We start from the raw sequence: 23123 nt of genomic DNA, 5'->3' as shown, positions 1-23123 counted from the left end.
ATGCTGTAGAATGTGTTCACCAGTCTGTTTAGACCAGTGAATGTTGTCACTTTCCAATTTAAAGTTATTTCTGGAAAGCTGAGGGATGGAAGTGTAGTTCTCATGAATGTACGTGTTTAAACGCCTCAAATTGTCCTGCTCAATGGGTTCAAGGTTCCTACTAAAGCTGAGTAGGACGACAAAAATCTTCGACTTAGGAAAAGCCTTCTCAGACATTTCGACAGCTCTCCTCAGCTGTGGGATGGACACAGTGTCCACCTGTTTGGCCCTGCTGTTGATGCCAAAAGAGAGGACAGTTTTCTCCACAAACATGGAGACTGGGGTTTTGGCTAAGATGGCTTCCGCATGGGCAAAGGTGGCCCCCTACCTACTGGTACCTGCTTCATGTAGTTCTACTGGAACATAGGGTCAGTTTCAGCAAATATGACATAAAGGGTTAGGGTTAGGGTTAGGGTAACATTAATGTGTTCAGAAACAGACAGAGCAGTGGGAGAAGTATTCCCATCTTTTACTGAAAGAGTAATTTGTTTTTTAGTTCACCCTGGACCCTATTTTCCAATGCATTGTGTGTTGACAGCAGCAAAAATTCACTCAGACACAAGAACACACAAAGTCAGTACAAAGAGACGGGACCTACTAGCGCTGCCGCTGATTGGCATATTTTCTGTCACCAGTGTAGCATTAAAGAAATGGGGATTTAGCAAGCTAGCTAACTAGCCAGTCGCTAAATGAGTAAAATGAAAGGTCTTGCATGCTGCAGACAGGCTCACTTGTTGCAGGAAGGACGCTCATTAGTCCGCGGGTGCCTGTTAGGTGAGTAATGATTGGCTCAGCAACGTGTGTGTCATATCTGTGGTGGGGCTGCAGAGTGCAGACCCAAACATACAGTCTGCCTGCTCATAGTGCAGCCAAAAGCCTCCAGGAATTTGAAAAACAGACATCAGGGTTGTGTTTTAGCTGCAGGATGGGCTCCAAAAGCTCCAGCTTGAACAAAATCCCAAACGCACAGGAGCTCATGCAGGAAACTGGCTGTGAGTATCAACTTTTTGACTTTAGTTGCTTGGTTTTTGGTGTGCAAAATCTTAAGACATGGAACAGTTTGTGGAAACTAAAAGAGAGAACAGATCAAACCTAAACAATTAATTCTTGAGGATAGAGAAAAACAAGTCAAGTCACTCCTGAATCATGAATCTGTTTAATGCAATGCTTGTTTTTGCTCCTGTTCACACTTTACCTTCATCTGAATACATACAATAGTTAAAGTTTGAGTTTGTACAGTATCACATATAAACAGTCAGTGTTGCTGCTGGCTGCTCTGAAGGACAGCGACAGCTGTGAAACACGAAGCCACAACAGATGTTTCCTGCTGCAATCTATCTCCTTTAACAATATGAGGGAACTGAAAGTATGAATTCCTGAGTTTGCTGACACCTTAACATATTTACACATCTTTTTAAAGTGCTCATATGCTCATTTTCAGGTTCATAATTGTATTTAGAGGTTGTATCAGAAAAGGTTTACATGGTTTAATTAAAAAAAAAAACACCATATATTTGTTGTACTGCTCATTGCTGCAGCTCCTCTTTTCACCCTGTGTGTTGAGCTCTCTGTTTTAGCTACAGAGTGAGACATCTCACTGCTGTAACATCTTTGTTGGGAGTTGCACATGCTCAGTAGCTAGGTAAGGACTACTAGCCAGTCAGAAGCAGAGTATGAGGGCGTTCCCTGACAGTACCTAGGTAAGGACTACTAGCCAGTCAGAAGCAGAGTATGAGGGCGTGCCATGCTAGCAGCTAGGCGAGCATTATAACGTGTGTTCCAAAGTGACCACGTTTGTCTCTGAAGTAAAGGCTGGACTACAACAGAGCTGTTTGGAGCAGTTTGTGAACAGTGTTTTCTGTTGGAGATGGTAAGTCCCTTTGGGGAGGACTTTGGGCTTTTTCACTTTGTAAACCTATAACGTGCACAAAAAAGATATATAACACAATAAAGGAAAGGGGAAAAAGCCAAAAAGCATAATATGAGCACTTTAATGATGACTTTTAATATGATTTAAGAGACAAAAACACGAAAAAGAAGTTCTTATACGCTAAAACAGTCTCAGTATGTGTTGTTATCTGCTGAGGAGTGTGTCTGGGCTCTCTGATAGCAGCCGGGGGAGTGTTGCTAAACTCATCACCGTTGATCCATCTGCTGCTTATCCCAGTTTGTGTGTGAACACCCTCAACTGTCCACACTGATCCAGATAACTGTGCTGCTTTAGCTGCAACTATCTCCAGTGGTGCAGAAATGTGTTTACTGTTCTATTAAAGTCATACCTGCCAACATTTGGTTTTCAAAATCCGGGAGATTTGTGTGAGGGTAGACTACTGTTAAGTGTACTGTAATGCGTGTTTTACAGTAGCAGCAGCCAAGCTGGCGCGAGCCATCGTGACGTTAAAATGACGTAGATCTTTCCGGCGCGCCCGGATTCATAGCGCGTGACAAAGCGTAAACAGGAAGCATGGACGATTTCGAGGGCAACCGGATGCCAGGACTCTCAGAGTGACTGCAAGTCTCTCGTGTAAACTTACTGGGTTAAGATGAGCTCTTTTATGGCGAATGAATAAAATAAAATAAAATTGATCCGACCAAGTAGCTCATCCAATCAAATCGAAGCATGGACGTCAATGCTGCTGCTGCCAGTTCTGCCGTTGTTTACCTTTTTCTTCTACTTCTAGCCAACTAACGTGTCGTCCAGTGACTGGCTGGCTTGCTGGTTCCGTGCTTTAATGCTGCATTAGTTACAGGCAATGAGCTGAACGGCGGGCTGGGTCAAATGTTAGCGGTCCGCTGAACCCGTTGCCGTTGGGTGAAACTGTCCCTCCTCCTAACTTCCCGCGGCACCGAGAATGTCTTACGAGCTGCGTCGAGCGCTTTGCATTGACTGTATAAAAAGCTCGGGCGGCTCTCCTCCCATCGAGATGCGACACAGTTTACAGCCCCACTGACGCATATCATCATGACAACTAACAACAATCGCCATTTTGTTGTGTACCAATCAAATGACCACGGCAAACAGTTCAGTGGCCTTTCAATCCATTTTATTTCTAAGGTTGGCATACTGTTCCTCTCCTGCAGATCTCCTTTTCATGACATAAACAAGAAGAGAAAGTCAACAGAGCAGCTCTGATGAAGTCTATCCATGACGTTCCACTTCCAGGATTTCTCCGGTGCCACCGGAAATTCGGCCGGATGTCCGTCCAACCTGATCTCACACAATTCCATGAAATGAACACGGCCCCTTAAGTCAAGGAAAAGGTCGTGGGTGGTCTTACGGTTCCTTGACACGCAGGAAGAACAGGACGGTTGGGTTCAGGAAAAGGTCGTGGGTGGGCTTATTCAATTCAATTTTATTTATAGTATCAAATTATAACAAGGGTTATCTCGAGACACTTTACAGATAGAGTAGGTCTAGACCACACTCTATAATTTATAAAGCCCCAACAATTCAAGTAGTTCCCCCAAGAGCAAGCATTCAGTGCAACAGTGGCGAGGAAAAACTCCCTTTTAGGAAGAAACCTGGGACAGACCCAGGCTCTTGGTAGGTGGTGTCTGACGGTGCCGGTTGGGGATGTGATGAACAGTGGAAATAATAGTCACAATAAAGTTAAAGCCCATGTTGCAGGGTTTATTTTCTAATGAATTTGTGCAATTTGCTTTTTGGTAATAAACATTTAAACTGTTACCCAACAACATCAAATACAATGGATATCACAAATCGGAATAAAATACGAAAAAGTAGTACTATTTTACAGCGGTTTGCAATGATTCTCTTTTCCCCCACAATGCATTGCACTACGTCACGTTGGGGAGACGACAGACGAAAGCCCCGTCTCTGTTCACTGTCTATGGGCTCGTCTGTGCCACTGGTGTTGCAAAATATGGCTTTTGGTCTCGACCGAGTCCATGTGTCTTTATTATGTGTATAATAATATTGGAGGGAAAGTGAAACACAGCTTGAACGGAGATGCTGTTCGGCTTTTCACAAGTTTAGACAGCTAGCTACGCCGACGTTTGCTAACGTTAGCGCAACAGCGTTAGCCTAGACTGCTAGCTAGGTAAATATTACGACTGCCTTCGGAGTTTCCTATATCTGCGTCCACGTTGTCAACATAAGACATGTGGCGTTAGTGCTCCTTTTGTACCATAATGTTATTGAATGAAATGTACAGCTTCGCTCCTACGAGATGGGTGGGTTTTTGTTACATACAAAGCTAACTGGCTATAGTTAGCCTGTATGCTAGCGGAATTAGCTAACGTTGCGTAACCAGCCAGCAACTTCGGCAATCGGTAGTAGTTTCGGTAAGCTAACCACGACAGTATTGTCGCCCACAATCAACCTCTGCTGCTAAAAGCAGTCAATCTGCAGTGATGCTTGAAATAGAGACGCTTGTGGATGTGTTAGCTGTCGTGGTTAGCTCGCCGGAACTACTACCGAAGCTGCTGGCTGGCTACGCAATGTTAGCTAATTCCGCTAGCACAGGCTAACTATAGCCAGTTAACTTTGTGTGTAACGTAGCTAACAAAAACCCACCCATCTCGTAGGAGCGAAGCTTAACATTTCTTTCAATACAATTATGGTACAAAAGGAGCACTAATGCCACATGTCTTATGTTGACAACGTGGACGCAGATATAGGAAACAATGAAGGCAGTCGTAATATTTACCTAGCCGTCGAGGCTAACGCTGTTGCGCTAACGTTAGCAAAACGTCGGCGTAGCTTTAGCTAGCTGTCTAAACTTGTGAAAAGCCGAACAGCATCCCCATCCAAGTAATAAATGAACACTAGCTAGGCAAATATGTTGTTACTGGGGCTAGTAGGGTCCATCAAAACGTGAGATATCTAATAGAAAATGTGTTTACAACGTCGGGGGACTTAACAGGTAGGACTGACTGGCAAGTTAGCCCATGGCTAGCATGATGCCTTCTATTTCTAGATCTAGCTAGATTACCGGTACTTATCTGAACTAACGACATGATCACTGTCACTAAATATAAAGAAAACATTGACTTTCACTCGGTGCTATTCACTGACAGTAATAACACCTCTTCCACCTCTTCCTCATCCCAGTCAGTCACCATAGTTCTAGTACTAGGCTGAGGCACGTCTCCCCAACGTGACGTCATCACTGAATTGCGTTAAAAAACCCACTAAACGACTAAAACGGTAAAAACTGGCCTTTAACACTATTTGGTGACATTTTTAACAATGATATACATATGTTGAGTACTTTATGTACCCATTAATCAACAGTGGTGGTTAACCTGCAACATGGGCTTTAATGGAACAGTGAGTAATAGTTAATGTCCTAGCAGGGCACTGCAGGGCGTTGCAGTATGTAGCGTGGCACAGCAGGGCATGGCTGGATGTAGCAGGTTCAGCAGGACGCAGCAGGGCACCGTGGAGCGTAGCAGGGTGAGCTGAAGCAGGACCACGGCGACAGCTGAAACCAAGTTCTAGGTGCCATCCAGATCCAACGTGATCCAATCCAATGGTTCCTTGACACGCGGGAAGAAAAGCGACTTTAGGAAACTTGACATGCGGGACACAAACCCCGCTCTCCTGGATGAAAGTCCTGTGTTTGACCCATCCACCCCCCCAACCAACCTCCTTACGCGGAATTTTGGCCTTACATACTACTTGCTATCATAGTTGCTCTTAATGCTACGTCATCTTCTCATTGACTTTACATTGGCATTGTTTTCCGTGGTGGCCACACGGTTTTTTCACACATTCCATGCCACCACCACGTAATGCGCTGTTAACAATTCGTGATCATTTCACGGAATTCTGTGCAACCAGGCCGGATGTCCGTCCCCTTCCTCTGTCTCTGTGTTGGCGTTCTAACCTCTGGTGGGTTTCTGAGGACTATGGTTAACTGCTCCTCAGATCTCTGCAGGGTAAACTGCATAACTATCAGTTTAATAGTTATGAATTATATTGTGTAACGGTAGAAAGGAAATATTTGAATTGATGAAATTACATTCTGAACATTAGGCTATATTGTATGTTAAAAGCTAGCATAGAATTGATTAGTCTGTCTTTGTATGTTATAGTTTCACACTTTCCTTGCAACGTCATTAAACCTGTGGACGTGGGAACGACTGTCTTCAGAGTCTTGATGTTAGGAGAGAGTTTAGCTGGCTGTCAGTGTATAGAGCAATACCGAAGACGGCACAGGCACCGTGGCTCCGTCCGGAGCTTAGCGCCGCCTAAAATGATTGTGATTGGCTTAAAGAAATGCCAATGAACTTGAAATCTGACCTGCTGCAGTGCAAACCAGTTAAATATAAAAGCTTGTTATTATAAAACATGTTCTGACTGTTCTGGTTTTACTGGCGTAATGATGGGTTATTGATTCGTCTGTAATCAATCAAAGGTTCTCTGTGTTTCAGTCTCCGCTGCTCACATCCTCCGTCTGTACGAGAGGTTTGAGTTTCTGGACGTAGACCAGAGGGGAGAGCTCAGGTCGGTGGACATCTTTGTTTTAACCTGTAATTATCACATTGGAAGCAAAATGTCCATGTGGACTAATTCTGTGTGAAAGGTCTTTGATCCTGATCGGTTAGGTCTGGACACACATTTGTTTCTAATAGAGAGAGTGGGAACAGTCAGAGGTTATTCAATTATTTTTCTCCCGTATTTCTCATGTTTTGACAAAATGCAGTCCTTCCAGAAAAATGCGGAGTTTTTTTGTGATTGTTGCGGGCAAAAATCCTTGATTATGCGGCACGTTTTCTTAAAAAATGCGATGGAATATGTGGGATATTTATGCAATTTTATGTGATGAAATTGCGGGAACTTGCAAAAACTGCGGTTTCATCGTGGCTTCATCGCGGGGTTTGCAGCTTTTCGATGATGTTCACGTCGTGTAATTACGTCACTTCATAATGTTCGCATGGCAACAGGGGAAAACGGCTGCTCTTGTGTGAAGTAAACGCAACATTTTTCAACTTTCTGCTAAGATATGTGTGACTTTTTTGCAACAAAAATACGGGGATTATGAAATCATGCAAGCCCTGCATATTTTGCGCGGAAATCTGCAATTTATGCAGCGAAAAATATGCAGACTTTGGCTGATTATGCATTCAATTATGCGATCGCATAATCACGTTTTTCTGGAGGGACTGAAAATGAAAAAAAAAAATCGGTGCCATGTCATTTCTCCAACGGTCTCAATAACCTGAAAAATTCCCTTTGGTCCTACAGCCCACTAGTCCAACGTCCACCAGCGATATTACGAATCCCACTATGGCCACGCCAAGACCCGCCCTTCAATAGCATTCATTGGCCAGGCGTCCATGCTTACACAAGGTCACGTAACCCCATTTGTACAGGTCCTATCCCCTGACCAATCAGCTATCCTAACCTTAAAGGAGAATTCCGGTCAATTTCAACACGTAGCTCTGTTGTTTGGAAATTTGGAGTGCTGGCAGTAGCAAAAAAAACCGAAACCAATCGGTGCTGCCTACACCGTGTTATTCCCCTGCTAGCATTAGCACCCAACAGGCTTAAACAGGGCAAGTTTTAAACGTGTTTTAAGCCTCTAAACATAATCAAAATGTCATTACAAGAGCCTCCCCATGTGCAGTGATTCCTTCTGAGTGAACTCAGTGAATCTGGCTGCAGTCGATGTGACAGAAAGGCATAAAAGTTGTGTTAATCCAGCCAGTGCACATACCTGTTTATTTCCTGTTTTCCGGTCAAGTCCACACTGGTCGATTGTCGAACTCATACAATCCAATATTCCAGTCAAATTTGCTGTGTTCCCTCGGAAGGAATCACTGCACATGGGGAGGCACTTGTAATGACATTTCAAGCATGTTTAGAGGCTAAAAACACGTTTAAAACTTGCCCTGTTTAAGCCTGTTGGGTGCTAACGCTAGCAGGGGGATAACACGGTGTAGGCAGCACCGATTGGTTTAGTTTTCCTCGCTACTGACAGCACTCCAAATTTACAAACAACAGAGCTACGTGTTGAAATCGACCGGAATTCTCCTTTAACCACTCAAGGTCAAATCCCTAACCCCAACCAATCGAGCTGCCTTGTAGGGCGGGTCTTGGCATGGCCATAGTGGGATTCATAATTTCGCCACCAAAGGGACCCCAGACTAGTGGGCTGTGGGACCAAAGGGAATTTTTCGGGTTATTGAGAGGTCAGAACAATGGAGTGTCGGAGAATTGGAGCACATTTGTGCACCAAGGCTTATGACCGGTGGTAGGAACTATTTCACAGATACTTATGAAGTTACTTATAAAGGTCTAACTTCCAACATCTACATCACCTCTGCAAAAATTCAGAATGAAGGTTCAGTTTTTTAAAGACGTTCTAAATTAACTTTATTCAACTTTTTAATGATAGCTGTTCCTAATATTCGACTGAAGTATTCTGAAATTATTTCAGACATTAGTGATGATTCTGTATCTGTGTGATATATTCTCTCTGTTTGTGTTTCTGTGTGTCTCAGGCCTGAGGATTTCGGAGCAATTCGGGAGTTACCCATGAACCCCATCGGAGACAGAATCATCAGTGCCTTTTTCTCTCCAGGGTGCAGCAAGCTTGCTAATGTTACCCCATTTTTATACTGGATTAGATCAGATAATGAAATGACAACAATGTTTACATTCAGCCCGGTCTCACGGCAGTTTGTGCAAATGTCACGTTATTTTTAATCTATTGATTCGTGTTCACGGGGACGTTTTTCTTGTTTTTTTACGTGGTGGCCAGCACGAAAATGTGAAGTAATGTATTTCAATGGGAAGCATATTTCATGGTCACAGCACGAAAACGGTAGGGAGTAGTATAAAGAGCTGAAAATTCGCGTAGGGAGGGAGGCCGGGGGGGTGGATGGGTCAAACAACTCATGACTTTCACCCGGGCGAGCGGGGATCGTGTCCCGCGTGTGGCGTTTAGTTTCCCGTAGTCTTCCTAATCACAACCGTCCCGTTATTGTCGCACGTCTCCAGCGGCCGTCTCCCGGCATGTGAGGCGTCCTTTCCCTGTAGTGTTTTTCCTAAACCCAACCTCCGCCATCCCATTATTGTGGCGCGTCCCCAGCATCCGTCCCCAGCGGCCGTCTCCCGGCGTGTGAGGCGCCCTTTCCCCGTAATGTTTTTCCTAAACCCATCTGGAAATTCCCCCTCTCATTCCCCCTGCTCTGGCGTTTCCTCCTCTCATTCCCCCTGCTCTGGCGTTTCCTCCTCTCATTCCCCCTGCTCTGGCGTTTCCTCCTCTCATTCCCCCTGCTCTGGTGTTTCCCCCTCTCATTCCCCCTGCTCTGGCATTTCCCCCTCTCATTCCCCCCTCTCATGGGCGTGTTAGTGTAAACAGAGATTTGTTCTTCTACTGGAGATAAATACACTTTTGGCCCAAAACAATGTAGCCTAAATCTCGTCGTGTTTGTGTGGGTTTATCCCGGGTGCTCCGGTTTCTTCCCACCATAAAGACAATGAAAATTCAAATAAAGAATAATAAAAAATAAAAAAATCCATATGCCTTTGTCGTATATTTCCACAAAAGGGAAACCATGTTTAAAAAAGTATTGGTTAATTTATTTGGTAATAGCATACATGTAAAACAATTGTCAAATAAGTAGAGTTAGATTAAGTATTAAGTGGGTGTTTTTATTTAAATGAATTTAAAGGTGCTGTAGGTAGGATTGTGAAGATCCAGGACCTAGCCGAAAAATTTGAACATCAACAACTTCTCAGTCCCTCCCCCCCTTTCTGCTGAAGCCCAAAACGGTCTCCTAAGCCCCTCCCCCCACAAGGGAGAATGAATCAAGGGGGTAAGCTTCTCCTCGGACCGCGAACCTCTTATGGCGCCATTTTAATGCTATAAAGCGATCACCTCCCGTTAGCATCCCATTGACTGCCATTCATTTTGGCGCCACTTTGAAAGCGAATGAATCGAATTTACATCTGAAGAGTTTAAAGACTCTATTTGTCCGTTGTTTATTTCTAAAGAAACACGACAATGTATAAAAGGCTCCATTACCTTGTACCTCACGTTATGGCTCCGTAGCAGACATTTTTATAAAAATAGGCTAACGATTGGGTCATAACCACGAGACTTACTGTCTCATAGTAGAGGAATTACCGTATAGTACAGGAGAAGCGCGCAGGCAGTTTCGTCTCACATTAGCTGTTTAAGTTTAATTACTAATGTTAACTAGCATTTTAGTGATCAATAATTAGCCTGTGTCTATGTTATCTCCTTACATATACCTACGCTCTCCGTCTCTGCTAGATTGGGAATGATTGAGATTTCTCTTGGCACAGCTACCAGAAGACTTACAACTTTCAGACACGTTGCTCACGTCACATCTACGTCGTCTCTCTCAGTTGGAGGCTGCTCAGTAACGCTCAGCCATCACCGGAAAAGGTCTTCTAATATCCTTCACTGGTCTCCGTCCAGAGCAACGGGATCTGTTGGTCCATTCTTATATACAGTCTATGGACTGAATGCATGTGCATGAGCAGTGATTGACACGCAGTTAGACACGCCCCCTGGCCCTGATTGGAACATCTGAACAGTTAGACACACCCCCTGGCCCTGATTGGAACATCTGAACAGTTAGACACACCCCCTGGCCCTGATTGGAACATCTGAACAGTTAGACACACCCCCTGGCCCTGATTGGAACATCTGAACAGTTAGACACGCCCCCTGGCCCTGATTGGTGCATCTGAACAGTTAGACACCCCCCTGGCCTTGATTGGTGCATCTGAACAGGGAGCGGTGGATTTTTGCAAATCTCACTACAGGCTGTAGGTGGTGCCAGAGGAGCCAGAGTTTTTCTTTAATGACCTGCTTCATGTAGTTCTACTGGAACATAGGGTCAGTTTCAGCAAATATGACAGAAAGTTAGTTTTATAAGTCTTACCTACTGCACCTTTAAGAGAAACTGATGATTTTCAACCAGTTTTGTGTCACTGCTACATGGACAGTACATGCAAATGAACGGCACACTTCAACCCCCGCTGCACATATCATGCAAGGAATGGATAACATTAATGTGTTCAGAAACAGACAGAGCAGTGGGAGAAGTATTCCCATCTTTTGCTGAAAGAGTAATTTGTTTTTTAGTTCACCCTTGACCCTATTCTCCAATGCATTGTGTGTTGACAGCAGCAAAAATTCACTCAGACACAAGAACACACAAAGTCAGTACAAAGAGACGGGACCTACTAGCGCTGCCGCTGATTGGCATATTTTCTGTCACCAGTGTAGCATTAAAGAAATGGGGATTTAGCAAGCTAGCTAACTAGCCAGTCGCTAAATGAGTAAAATGAAAGGTCTTGCATGCTGCAGACAGGCTCACTTGTTGCAGGAAGGACGCTCATTAGTCCGCGGGTGCCTGTTAGGTGAGTAATGATTGGCTCAGCAACGTGTGTGTCATATCTGTGGTGGGGCTGCAGAGTGCAGACCCAAACATACAGTCTGCCTGCTCATAGTGCACCCAGAAGCCTCCAGGAATTTGAAAAACAGACATCAGGGTTGTGTTTTAGCTGCAGGATGGGCTCCAAAAGCTCCAGCTTGAACAAAATCCCAAACGCACAGGAGCTCATGCAGGAAACTGGCTGTGAGTATCAACTTTTTGACTTTAGTTGCTTGGTTTTTGGTGTGCAAAATCTTAAGACATGGAACAGTTTGTGGAAACTAAAAGAGAGAACAGATCAAACCTAAACAATTAATTCTTGAGGATAGAGAAAAACAAGTCAAGTCACTCGAATCTGTTTAATGCAATGCTTGTTTTTGCTTCTGTTCACACTTTACCTTCATCTGAATACATACAATAGTTAAAGTTTGAGTTTGTACAGTATCACATATAAACAGTCAGTGTTGCTGCTGGCTGCTCTGAAGGACAGCGACAGCTGTGAAACACGAAGCCACAACAGATGTTTCCTGCTGCAATTTATCTCCTTTAACAATATGAGGGAACTGAAAGTATGAATTCCTGAGTTTGCTGACACCTTAACATATTTACACATCTTTTTAAAGTGCTCATATGCTCATTTTCAGGTTCGTAATTGTATTTAGAGGTTGTATCAGAATAGGTTTACATGGTTTAATTTAAAAAAAAAAACACCATATATTTGTTGTACTGCACATTGCTGCAGCTCCTCTTTTCACCCTGTGTGTTGAGCTCTCTGTTTTAGCTACAGAGTGAGACCTCTCACTGCTGTAACATCTTTGTTGGGAGTTGCACATGCTCAGTAGCTAGGTAAGGACTACTAGCCAGTCAGAAGCAGTGTATGAGGGTGTGACCTGACAGTAGCACTTCTTCCTGCCTCTATGTATTCATGCTCATGGGTAGCCTAAATGGTTCCATTCAGACCTTAATATTAAGTCTTTTTCTGTTATATGTCAACAAGACATTTTCACCTGGCTATACCCAATGTTTAGATCTGTTGTGCTATTTATGCAAATTAGCACATACGTAATTAGATTATGCTCCGTTTGCCCATGTTAACAAACAGTACGATTATCCATCGTTTTTATTGTTAATAAACAAATCACATCCATCCCCCTCACTTTTGAAAAGCTTGCTACGCCCCTGAATATATAGCCTACTGATTTGATTAAAGCAAGACAACGTCGGCAGTATTGACTGCAAAATATGTTACAGAATATTTCGTTCTGTATGACAGGTGCTATATTTGAAAATCTTTTCTCTGAAATGTTTTATTACATTTATAAACAATCAAACATCAAGATGTCATTTATTAATACGCATTTGTGTCTAAATGACATATAAACATATTTTCCTATTCTATTTTGCCTGGAAACGCTTCCAACGCGCCACGCAGCTCACACGCTCGCGCGACGCATCCAGTGTGTAACCGGCCTAAAAGCCACCATGGGCTTAGCGGATAACGGTGGTACTGCACCCCATGGCCCAGAAAGACTTTTCACATAGACTTTGCATGGCGAAAGAAACGTCTATATTTCAGCAGATAATTTGTTTCTGGGTATATCAACTTACCAGCCCGAACACTGAAAGGGTCTTGTTTAAAACGTCATGTTTTTAACATTTTTAACATTCACTAGAAGCGAATCCAGAATTATTAAATTTGGCATGATGTATGCGCATAGTGGACACGAGCAGAGCCGCGAGACTGCGCCCGCCCGCTCACATGACTGTTCTCCTGAGCTCATGTAGCTAGCTGTAATAATGGATATAGCTAATGGTTGTAATTCACCATGTGTTCTATTAATACGTCCATGGTATTATCTTATGAAGTCATGATACATCCGAGGGATGTATGTAAAGCCTGTTAGCTACGTGGATGTAACGTCATTAGTGTTTCCAAACTGGCGAGCTATCGGCTAGCTAGCTAGTTGCTAACATCAGGGGTGGCTAGCATGGCTGTATTAAGATCTATACATAGCCAGTTATATGCCTAGCTACATAACGTTACTAAAGACATAGTGATTAGACTGCGCTGTTCATGAAACTGCAGGCTAACTGCTAGCGCTAGTTATTAGCTAGCTAGCTAGTAGCACAACATAATTATTAAATCTCCTTGATTGTCTAGCTAAATACATCGTTTATTTAGCTAAGCATGTAAACGATAGGGAACAACGAAAACACAGTGTTTAACGTTAGTGAATATTTTAGACAATGAAAACGGCGAGTTCATGAGTTCGCCACTTGTACGAGACACGAGAGAGAAGCTCATGAACGTGCATGTTGCTACCGGTTGCTACGACAACACAAACAAATTGTTGCTAGTGCGCATGCCCATCGTGAGCCAACCAGCGTTATGGGCCAACAATGCGGAAGAGCCGAGCTCCATGTTTACTTTGTGCGCTTTTGAGCACTCTCATTGGAACGTACGGGGCTTCCCGCCGAACACTGTATCCAGTTCTCTTAATACATCCATGGTCCTGTCGCCCAGCAGGAGTCAGCCATCTTGGATTTTGTGCATTTATTTCCATTGTACAAACACATGTTGGAGGATATTAGAATGCACAAAAAGTCACTAAACTAATTATCATGAATAATTTGCTTCTACAGTGAACTATGGCTCAGTTTATTGAAGACTCCAGCCTCCAGGACTGGAAGGTGATTGGCTCTGGAGGTTTCGGCCAAATCTACAAAGCCAGGCATCGTCAGTGGGCCTGTGACGTGGCCATTAAACTGCTTCGTTATGACGACGGGTGAGTGCTTACAAAGACTTTTCTGTTTATAATTACATTAAGTTGTGTGAATCACTTATAATGCAAACAAACACACACAGGACCAATGAATCTTTGCTGCGTGAGATCAAGAGAATGCGAGAAGCAAGCAGCCCGCATGTTATTCGTGTCCTAGGGGTCTTCAAGGGTCTACCGCCCAACTCTGGTTGGGCAACACAGCTTGGTATGGTCATGGAGCTCATGGAGAGAGGGACACTGGCCTCCCTACAGGTAACCAGGGGTGGAGGAACTACTCATCTTTTACTTAGAGGTACTCTGTAAAAAAAAGTACTCTGCTTCTGTTACGGGCAGCTCTCTCTCTGTCCTGCTTGGGATGTCCTTTTCCTGTGTGTCTGTGTGTGTTTGTGTTTTGTGGTCAGGAGAGATCTAGGTCAAGGGGCGTGGCCGCTTCAACCCTGCTCAGCCGATCTTCGCAGCTGCAGCTTATCATCCAGAATCACCAGCAATATTTAACCCGGGCTGATCTTCCTGTCGGCGCCAGTTCGTTAACTACAGCCCATGTGGTAACTTGGCTCCAAGCCCCAGAAGCATTCTAGTTTTGCCCTTTGATTCCCTGCTGATACTTACCCTGTGTCTCTCTCTAGCTTTCGCTCAGTCCTGCTGCAATCTCCACGGCGTCTGCATGCTCCCAGCCTCACCTGCCAGCCTCCGTCTTCGCTTCAGGAACCCACCAGTGATCTCGCCTCAGCCTGTCTCCCCTCGTGTCCTGAAACTGCCTGGACCCCTCCTCGTCGGCTCGCCTCCACCTTGGACCAGCCAGGAGCTTCCCGGCCCTGAAACCATCGTCTGTGTTTCTCTGAGTACCCGTTGCTCTATTAAACCTTTTAAAACTGCTCTACTGTGTCTGTGTGATATCTCTGCGTTCTGGGTCAGAACAAACACCTAACAGCTTCAAGTAAAAGTTTTGAATTTAAGATTTAAAAAAACATCAGAAAATTTGAATATTCTCAATCCAAAAGAAAATCAAATGTAAATGTCTGAATTATGCAGTTTTTATGTTCAAACAGTTAATATTGATGCAAAAGAGAAGACCATAAATATAACAGATGATTCCAAACTTTGAAATGGTAGTGTATACAAAGCAGAAGTCATATGATTTGCTCACTAACTCCACTTTTTGTCGATCTGTAACTTTGAAAACAATCTTACAGGAAGCCTTGGATGGACCTCCACCCTGGCCGCTGGTCTTCAGACTGGCTCACCAAGTGGCTCAGGGTATAAACTTCCTCCACAGTCTGCCCCGTCCCGTTCTCCACCTGGACCTGAAGCCCCCCAACGTGCTGCTGGACGACTCTCTCAATGCCAAGGTGAGTCCCAGGCTTTGAGGGGAGGTCAGGCCTCATGCTTACTTTATATTGTTATAATAGTTTGCACATTTTATGGAGACTAAATAAAGGCTGAAAGACATGTACTGTAAGCCTGAAAGATACATGTTTTTTCCCTAAATGTTGCAACTTGATAATAATAGAAACGACTCTAGATAAAGAGGAAGCAAAAGGGTTTTACTGTTTTAAAAGAGCCAAACTCCAGGTCTTAACATTGTACAATGTGAAGCATTATTAAGAGGAGTAAAACTGATCTTTGACTGAAAAAGACAACTTGTTCAATTAATAACTTCACATTAGCACTGATTTCAGGAATACATTTGATTTCCGATTCGATTAAATATCAATTTGGGATATTTCAGGGCAGGGGTGGACTGGGACCAAAATTCAGCCCTGGCAATGTAGCCACACCAGCACACAGACACGTGCATTCACTAATTACATTTGTGTACAGATGGTGAAATGATATAAGCAGTACCTTATGTAACTGATTTTTAAACATTTAATGTAAGTAACTGGCAAATAATGCTTACTACTTTTTAAAGAGCACACGTTTATAACAAATGTACACGTACTGTCTGTTTATGCCGTTTGTATGCTGTTACTGTCATTCTCTACAGTATGTTGGTCTTTGTTGTCACTGTCTGTCTGTCTGTCTGTCTGTCTGTCTGTCTGTTCGATTGTTCGTGTGTCTCTCTGTTGATACTGTACATATTGTCTGTCTGGTTCTCCATCTTTTCATCTGTTTTAACTCTCTAACTCTGCAATTTAAATGTTTTTATGGCTGTCTGTGATTATACTTCAGGGTTTTTCCTTGCTCAGAATTGGTCTTTAGGGGAACACATAAAGTAGGGGGGTCTGGTCTCCTCCAGGACATTTTGAGGGTAAAAGACTTCATTCAATTCCTGCATTCTGATACATTTTTAGGCACCAATTTATGGTAAAAATGTAAATATTTATTGCAAGGAAATCACAAAATTCTGGTGGCAGGTAACAATTCAAAATACGAAATATAATGGAATATTATTATATTCAGTAGTCCAGTAAGGGGGCTTTCACATCTGGGACATGGGCCGGATACGATAACACTTTACCCCAAAGTCCAGTTGTTTAATCAGCATGAACAAGGCTTTATGGTCACTTATTTTCCCCAAGGAGCACGTTTTGCTCCCAAGTTGAAAAATGTAGGATTGACTTAGGCTACTTAATCAGTGATGTTGAACCAACTGTACCGAATTGGACTACTATTTAACGTGATAATGAGGCGTTTTTAACCGGTAATGAAACTGTCTCAATTTAATACTGATGCCGTCAGACGGCCGCGCAGACAGACAGCAGTCGGAGCTCCGGGGAAGCTCTGCGCCGGTCAGCAGCGGCTTCTCGCTGCGCAGCCGGTCCCCCAGAGCAGCAGGGTCACCGGGAGGGTCCGGTACAGCCTGAACCCTGCAAACAGAGATCCCGTTTGAAGGTGACGTGCTTGATTTTGACTGAACATCCCAATTTTAGTAACCTCTGATTGGGTTGGTCGGCCCATCTCGGGACCAGGCCGGTCCCGGAGTTGCTTCAGTGGAGCAGCTCCGGCTATGTTTTGATTCAACTAAGGTGTGCTCGTCTCTCACATGGCAAGATCTCGTTACACTAAGAACAAAAGGCCACGCGGCACTGACGGGGTTAAAGCTCCATGCAAAAGGAAAATATTAAGAGATTGTTGAGACACTGGATTTTATGAATTGATATTTGATAATTCAAATGGAAATCGATAACAATCCATTTTTTTTTGTTTACAATTGTGTGTATTCTCACAGCAGTAATATCAAAAACTAAATTTTGTGTCATGTCCAAAAGTAACAATTTGACGATGTGTCAAATAAATACAATTTTCCTCTTTGTTTTCCTCTTAAGATAATTTAAACCATCACATTCCTCATTTTCTGACAGTGTTGCTTATCAAAATAGTTGCCAATTAATACAATAGAGTAAATTGATTAATTATTGGACTAAATGTTTCAGCTGTACTGTATAAATTGCAAAACATATTTGATAAGCTCTTCGTATACTTTGTGTGCAAAATTCTTGATTTGTAAAGTAACTAAACAATAAATGCAGTGGAATAGAAGTAGTAAGTGGCATAAAATAAAATACTCAAACAAAGTAAATCCCTTTTCTGCCACCTTCCTCTCTTTGCTAATTCTTTCTGCAGCTTACAGATTTTGGCCTTTCCCGGATTTCCTACAGCGTCACACAGGTTTCCAAGAAGGACGATAAAGAGGGAGGAGGGACGACCAACTACATGCCCCCGGAGGCGTTTGGGTTAACGTACAAACCTAAACGAGCCTCTGATATCTACAGGTACAAGAGGCCCGAACCAGCACTTGGATAAGAGTTTTATTTATCATATAATAAATAATAACTGGAGACGGGATCACTCCTGCCCCCATGTCTACCAAGTCTAGCGCAGGTTCAGTCTTGACAGGAAGTCAAAATATCAGTGACATTCCTTTACAGGTGAGGGAATTAGTAAGAGTATTATAGTATATATACTCAGGTGACTTCAGGCACTGATTTTGTTGTTGTCATTGATTTTGTTCATTCTCACAAAAGCATCAATTTACAAATGACAACAAATCCTATCCATCAAACAATCAGGGTGTGATTGTTATGACATGGATATTAATCCTGACATGTAACTCTCTCTTTCAGTTATGGGATACTCATTTGGTCCATTCTCACAACCATATGAAACAACCATATGAAGGTAAGGGACTGTCTTTAGCCTCTCTTACTATCAATGCTCAAATCACCACCACCCCGACCTCCCCCTAGTGGATTTGTGTGCTCTTATACTAGGTGCTTTGGTCATAGGTGCTAGAGATAGTAGAGGCTCACTTTAGAGTTCCACTCTGGTTGTGTCCAATAGCCAGAACTTACAATAGACAGGTTTCAGCGCTAAACTCAAGGCCACTCTGACAGCCTTTTTAATTCTTCCTCCAATGTAGGCGCGAAGCCCACCAGAGTGGAGCTCCTCATCCCACTGGGACAGCGTCCACTGCTGGACGATATCAAGGGCAATGCTCTGGGGTTGGCAGAATTGACAGGACTGATACAGAGATGCTGGGACAATAAACCCGAACAAAGGCCTCGAGCCCTTGGTGAGGAACTCCTTCATTCATCTCTGAATTGACACAGAACAACAGCTTGTGATGCCTGGCTCCAACATCACATCTTTACTCTATGTTGTGTATAACAGAGTGTACAACTGAGGCAGAACAACTATATAAGATGCACAAAGATGCAATTTTTGATGCTGTCCATGAAGTGCTTGAGATACTGGTGAGGAACAAATCTCTTCATAAACACTCAGTCCTGCTGAGAGAAATGTTGACAACATGCAGCAAATTACTGTTTTTATCATTGTGTGTAACTTTCTCTTCCCATTTCCAGGACCAAAAGGCAAAAAAAAAGTCATGACAGAGCAGGTTCAGAGTGATCAAATCACTGAGGCTTCAGGTCTGTATTTACTGTATATACTACTGTTGCCTGGGTCCAGACCTTTGAATCCCACCACTCCTCCAAGTTAACTGATCCATCTGGCATCACAACATGAAATGGCCTTTTTTGGTTAAAAAAAAGAATTGAGCCAATGTCTAATGATCAGCTAATCAGCACCATGGGTGGGACTAACTCTGTTGTAAAGCAGGTGACATCGTACTTTGTTTTGACTTTGCTCCAGTGGATTACTGACCATCTGGCATACCGTGAGTCGAAGATTTTATCGGACGTCCAGCCCTGTTTGTCTTTACCTTTTACTTTGCGAGCATACTCTGGGTACTGGGCTCTCTGGCCAATCTCAAACAAGTTAGTTAAAATTGTGCTTACGTCTTAGGCTCCGCGGTAGTCTACTCTGTAGCTACTGTTGCAGCTTTAAAACAGTGGATAAAATGTTTTAAGCGGAATGACTCATGTTATTATCAGAACTTAAACGTTTTTGGTTTGATAACTAATTATTGTATCCCCATGTAAGTTAGCATAGTGCTGAACCCGAAGTTGGCCAGCTCAGAGTAGAAGTCTCTGGTGATTGGTTGGGGAAAATTCAGCTCTTTCCTGAACCAGGTGACACAAACACCTTCCCTACTACTGTTACAGCTTTAAAACAGTGAAAACACCTTCCCAAATGTCCCTGGTTCTCCAGGGGGGATTTGCACATGGAGTTACCCCAGAAAGGAGAAGTCTGAGGCCCATACATACATCTCAGTGACCCCATTAATATTCCCAGTTGGGCAAGGACATTGGGGAAGACATATTCCTTATTAAAAGCCTACCAAATGTCCCAATAATAGGAAAGGCAAAACCCGGACATTTGGAAAGCTTTTCAATGGGACAAAAGTCTTCCCAAGTGTTTTCACACAGGAATACTAGGCTCTGACATTAAATGCTTATGCTTCAGGTCCTTATGTGTAGACTCACTACACGGTGTATGTGTAATGTGTAAAATAACAGAGTAAAAGAATGTAACCTCTCCTCTGGGATTCATGAAATCATTCTTCTTTTAGCGGAGGAGATCCAAAAGTCCCTGAGTGGAGTGAAGCTGTCTGCTGATCCACCCCAGAGTGAACTGGACACTCTCAGGTATGGACAGACAACACAAGCTCACACTCTGCAGGAGCCTCTAATTTCTCTAATGTCATGTCTTTCTGCTCTGGTCCACCATCATGAAGGACTTCTTATTTCTGTTAATCTTGTTCAGAGGAGAAAGGAGGCCCGAGTTAGGAAACACATGGATCCACAGAAGTCTTATTAAATGGAAACATTCATCAGAAACGACAGTTGACTGAGATGAGTTTCTCTGTCTCTCTGACAAACTGAGGAACACGGCTTCATGTTGAACAGCAGTTAGGACTCATCTTGAATAGAAAATCATTCTGTCTGTGTTTCTTCCTCCAGCGTGGACCATGGTGGAGAGCAGGGTTAAGACGTCGTCTGATGAAGTGTAAGTGTGGATTTAATTTGACTAATTAAGACAGAAAACCTATTTCTAACATTCCAGTGCAAATGGAGATGCATATCCCGAAATGTTTGACTTTTTATATTCACAAAGTTTGTATTTTTACAACTTTATTGTTATAGTTTGGACAACATACAACTGGTTTATGGATTCTGAAAGCTGAAGATCTAATGTTTGTAAAACAATATATACAACAGTCACATCTTCTGCAAATAGAACATTATGAAAAAGTGAGTTTTCTTAAAGCAGCCATATTATGCTCATTTTCAGGTTCATAATTGTATTTTAAGGTTGTACCAGAATAGGTTTACATGGTTTAATTTTCAAAAAACACCATATTTGTGTTGTACTGCAGTGCTCTCTCTCACTGCTGCAGATCCTCTTTTCAGCTGGTCTCTGTTTTAGCTACAGAGTGAGACCTCTTTTCTTCTTCTTCTTCTTCTGTACTATCTTTCATTGCACTGCACATGCTCAGTAGCTCAGATGTAGATCATGTCAGCTAGCTAGCTCCATAGACAGTAAAAGAAAGACTGTTTCTACAACTTCGGTCAGTTACAAGGCAGGATTAGCTGGGAGACTTCTAAATGAGGGCGCACATGGAAGTAGTTCTTTTGTAGATTATGGTGAACTTGTGTGTGTTGTAGCAGTGCTTTGCTATTGAGAACGAGGTAGCATGCTAGCGTTAGCATGCTAGCGTTAGCATGCTAGCGTTAGCATGCTAGCGTTAGCATGCTAATGCTACGAGCTAATGGTTGCGGTTAGCCTGCTGGTTTCGGCACGGCTTGTGACGTCACAAGCCGTGCCGATTTTGAACAGCTCACCCAGAGACTGAAGACAGGACACATTCAGAAACCGTATCTCACTCTAAACAGCATGGATGGATTTTTTTCAAAGTTTGTATGTGTGTGGAAGCACCAGAGACACAAAATAACACCCCAAATCCCAGAAAAAGTGATTTTTTCATAATATGGGCACTTTAACTCCACCGTGGGTGGACTCTCAGGCTTTTAAAGTTCATAGAAGTATAAAGAATAGTTTAGGAACAACTAAGAACAAAGAATAATAAGGAGGGTCTCCAGGGTCTTGGAAAATGAAATTTCTTTATTTCATATTTAATTGTACATTAAAACAGGAATTAACAAATTGGTTTTTAAAATCATTAATTAATCCATTATTTAATAGCCGGAAATGTCGAGATCTATAACGTTCTGACGGAAAACAGTAACTGTGAAATAAAGTCTACTCATGCTTTGTTTGGGGTTTAAGAACACAACAGGAAGTTACACACATGGGCTGTTTCAGTGACACTCCCACTGAGGAGAATCTCCGGATCCTCCGTTTCTTAACGAAGAAGAAACAGCCGAGTAGAGTCAACGAGCTGGACTGATGAAACAGCTGCAGGCAAGGTTCACCAGGCAACGGTCTGTGTGGCTCTCAGGTCTGGTGGAGTCCCTCCTTATACAAGGCAGTAGTCACAGCAGCTAGTTAACACTGTCCTCCATAGGGCTGCACTATATCGTTTTTGAGAGATTTTTGAGATAATTGGAAGAAAAGATCAGTAGAAAACTTAAACACTATAAAATGTAACTGCCTTTTATGTTAACTTAATGTTCAATTGGTTCAATACAGAATGTTAGCCAACAAGCAGTTTGTTGAATTTAAAATGCAGAACAGAGACACTAAAATCGTTATTGCGATATTCAACAACGTTATGGCATATTTCTTCATACTGGCAGCCCTAGTCCATAGGCGGTGCCGGCGGTGGGGGGGGCTTGGGGCTGCCCTAGAATTCCCTCAGCACCCCCAAGAAATTAGTGGTTTATTTATGAAAAATATTTTCCTTAAATAGTGTAATTTATTTTTGAAAAATTAATAAATACATTAATAAAACAAGCGATTATTTTTAGACTAAAAAACATAAAGCCAACACAGGTGATACTGGTAGCCATGAGGATTAGGGAAGTGAGTGTAACTTTAGTAATGGATGGTTTTTTACTCCCTAAACATCAATTCCACTGCTGTAAATGACATCAGACCAGGGGTCACACAGCGAGGCCACTCATTGGATACCTTCAATCACAACAGATATGACTAGGCTACATTATTTGACCATGTGTGCAAGTATGAATACTGTGTGTGTGTGTGTGTGTGTGTGTGTGTGTGTGTGTGTCATGTGTGTGGTGTATTTGGCCTGCTGCATTACTCTTCTGCAAATATGAGCTCTGTATGAAAGCTGCAGTAATGATTGTCTAAACCCGGCTTGTTGGCTGCTATTGAAATATGTTTGGTGGGCTAATCACAGTTTTATGGTGCTGTTGTATCAACAACTCTAGTTTTAACTTTAGTTAAAAAACATAAATCAATCTCTCTCGTTCACTCGCTTAGTAAACCGCGGCAGAGGTGGGTGTGTGTCTGTGTGTGTGTGTGTGTGTGTAGGCTGTGTGTGTCAAGGGAAACTCTAAATTTCAGAACACCCTCACTGAAACGTTGAGCGACCCCATAGCACCAGCAAAAGAAAATCTCTGGAGCCTCCACAGTCCTAGTCCT

General features: G+C 42.9%; 1 protein-coding gene and 2 long non-coding RNA genes across 3 annotated transcripts in view; 2 read left to right on the top strand and 1 right to left on the bottom strand.

The window, feature by feature from the left end:
• The first annotated feature begins 887 nt into the window (after positions 1 to 887).
• LOC116062741 (calcineurin B homologous protein 1-like) overlaps positions 888 to 23123 on the top strand; it is a 30160-nt gene continuing 7924 nt past the window's right edge. Inside the window, exons 1-3 of the mRNA XM_036001572.1 lie at positions 888 to 1031; positions 6439 to 6511; positions 8512 to 8592. Coding sequence (XP_035857465.1) covers positions 965 to 1031; positions 6439 to 6511; positions 8512 to 8592 — 221 coding nt within the window. The 5' untranslated portion in view covers positions 888 to 964. The remainder of the gene's footprint in view (positions 1032 to 6438; positions 6512 to 8511; positions 8593 to 23123) is intronic.
• Positions 12195 to 19990, bottom strand: LOC118495119. Its single transcript, XR_004897432.1, has 3 exons — positions 19980 to 19990; positions 16144 to 16148; positions 12195 to 12326 (listed from the first exon to the last, which is right to left on the bottom strand). It is a non-coding gene; the product is annotated as an uncharacterized LOC118495119 (long non-coding RNA).
• On the top strand, positions 19015 to 20539 carry LOC116062739. Its single transcript, XR_004108084.2, has 3 exons — positions 19015 to 19081; positions 20125 to 20200; positions 20516 to 20539. It is a non-coding gene; the product is annotated as an uncharacterized LOC116062739 (long non-coding RNA).

This window comes from Sander lucioperca, chromosome 5 (assembly GCF_008315115.2).
Source record: "Sander lucioperca isolate FBNREF2018 chromosome 5, SLUC_FBN_1.2, whole genome shotgun sequence".
In the NCBI taxonomy this organism is placed as follows: domain Eukaryota; kingdom Metazoa; phylum Chordata; class Actinopteri; order Perciformes; family Percidae; genus Sander; species Sander lucioperca.
The sequence above is the reverse complement of the archived record's forward strand: the minus strand, read 5'-3'. Positions and strand labels throughout refer to the sequence as shown.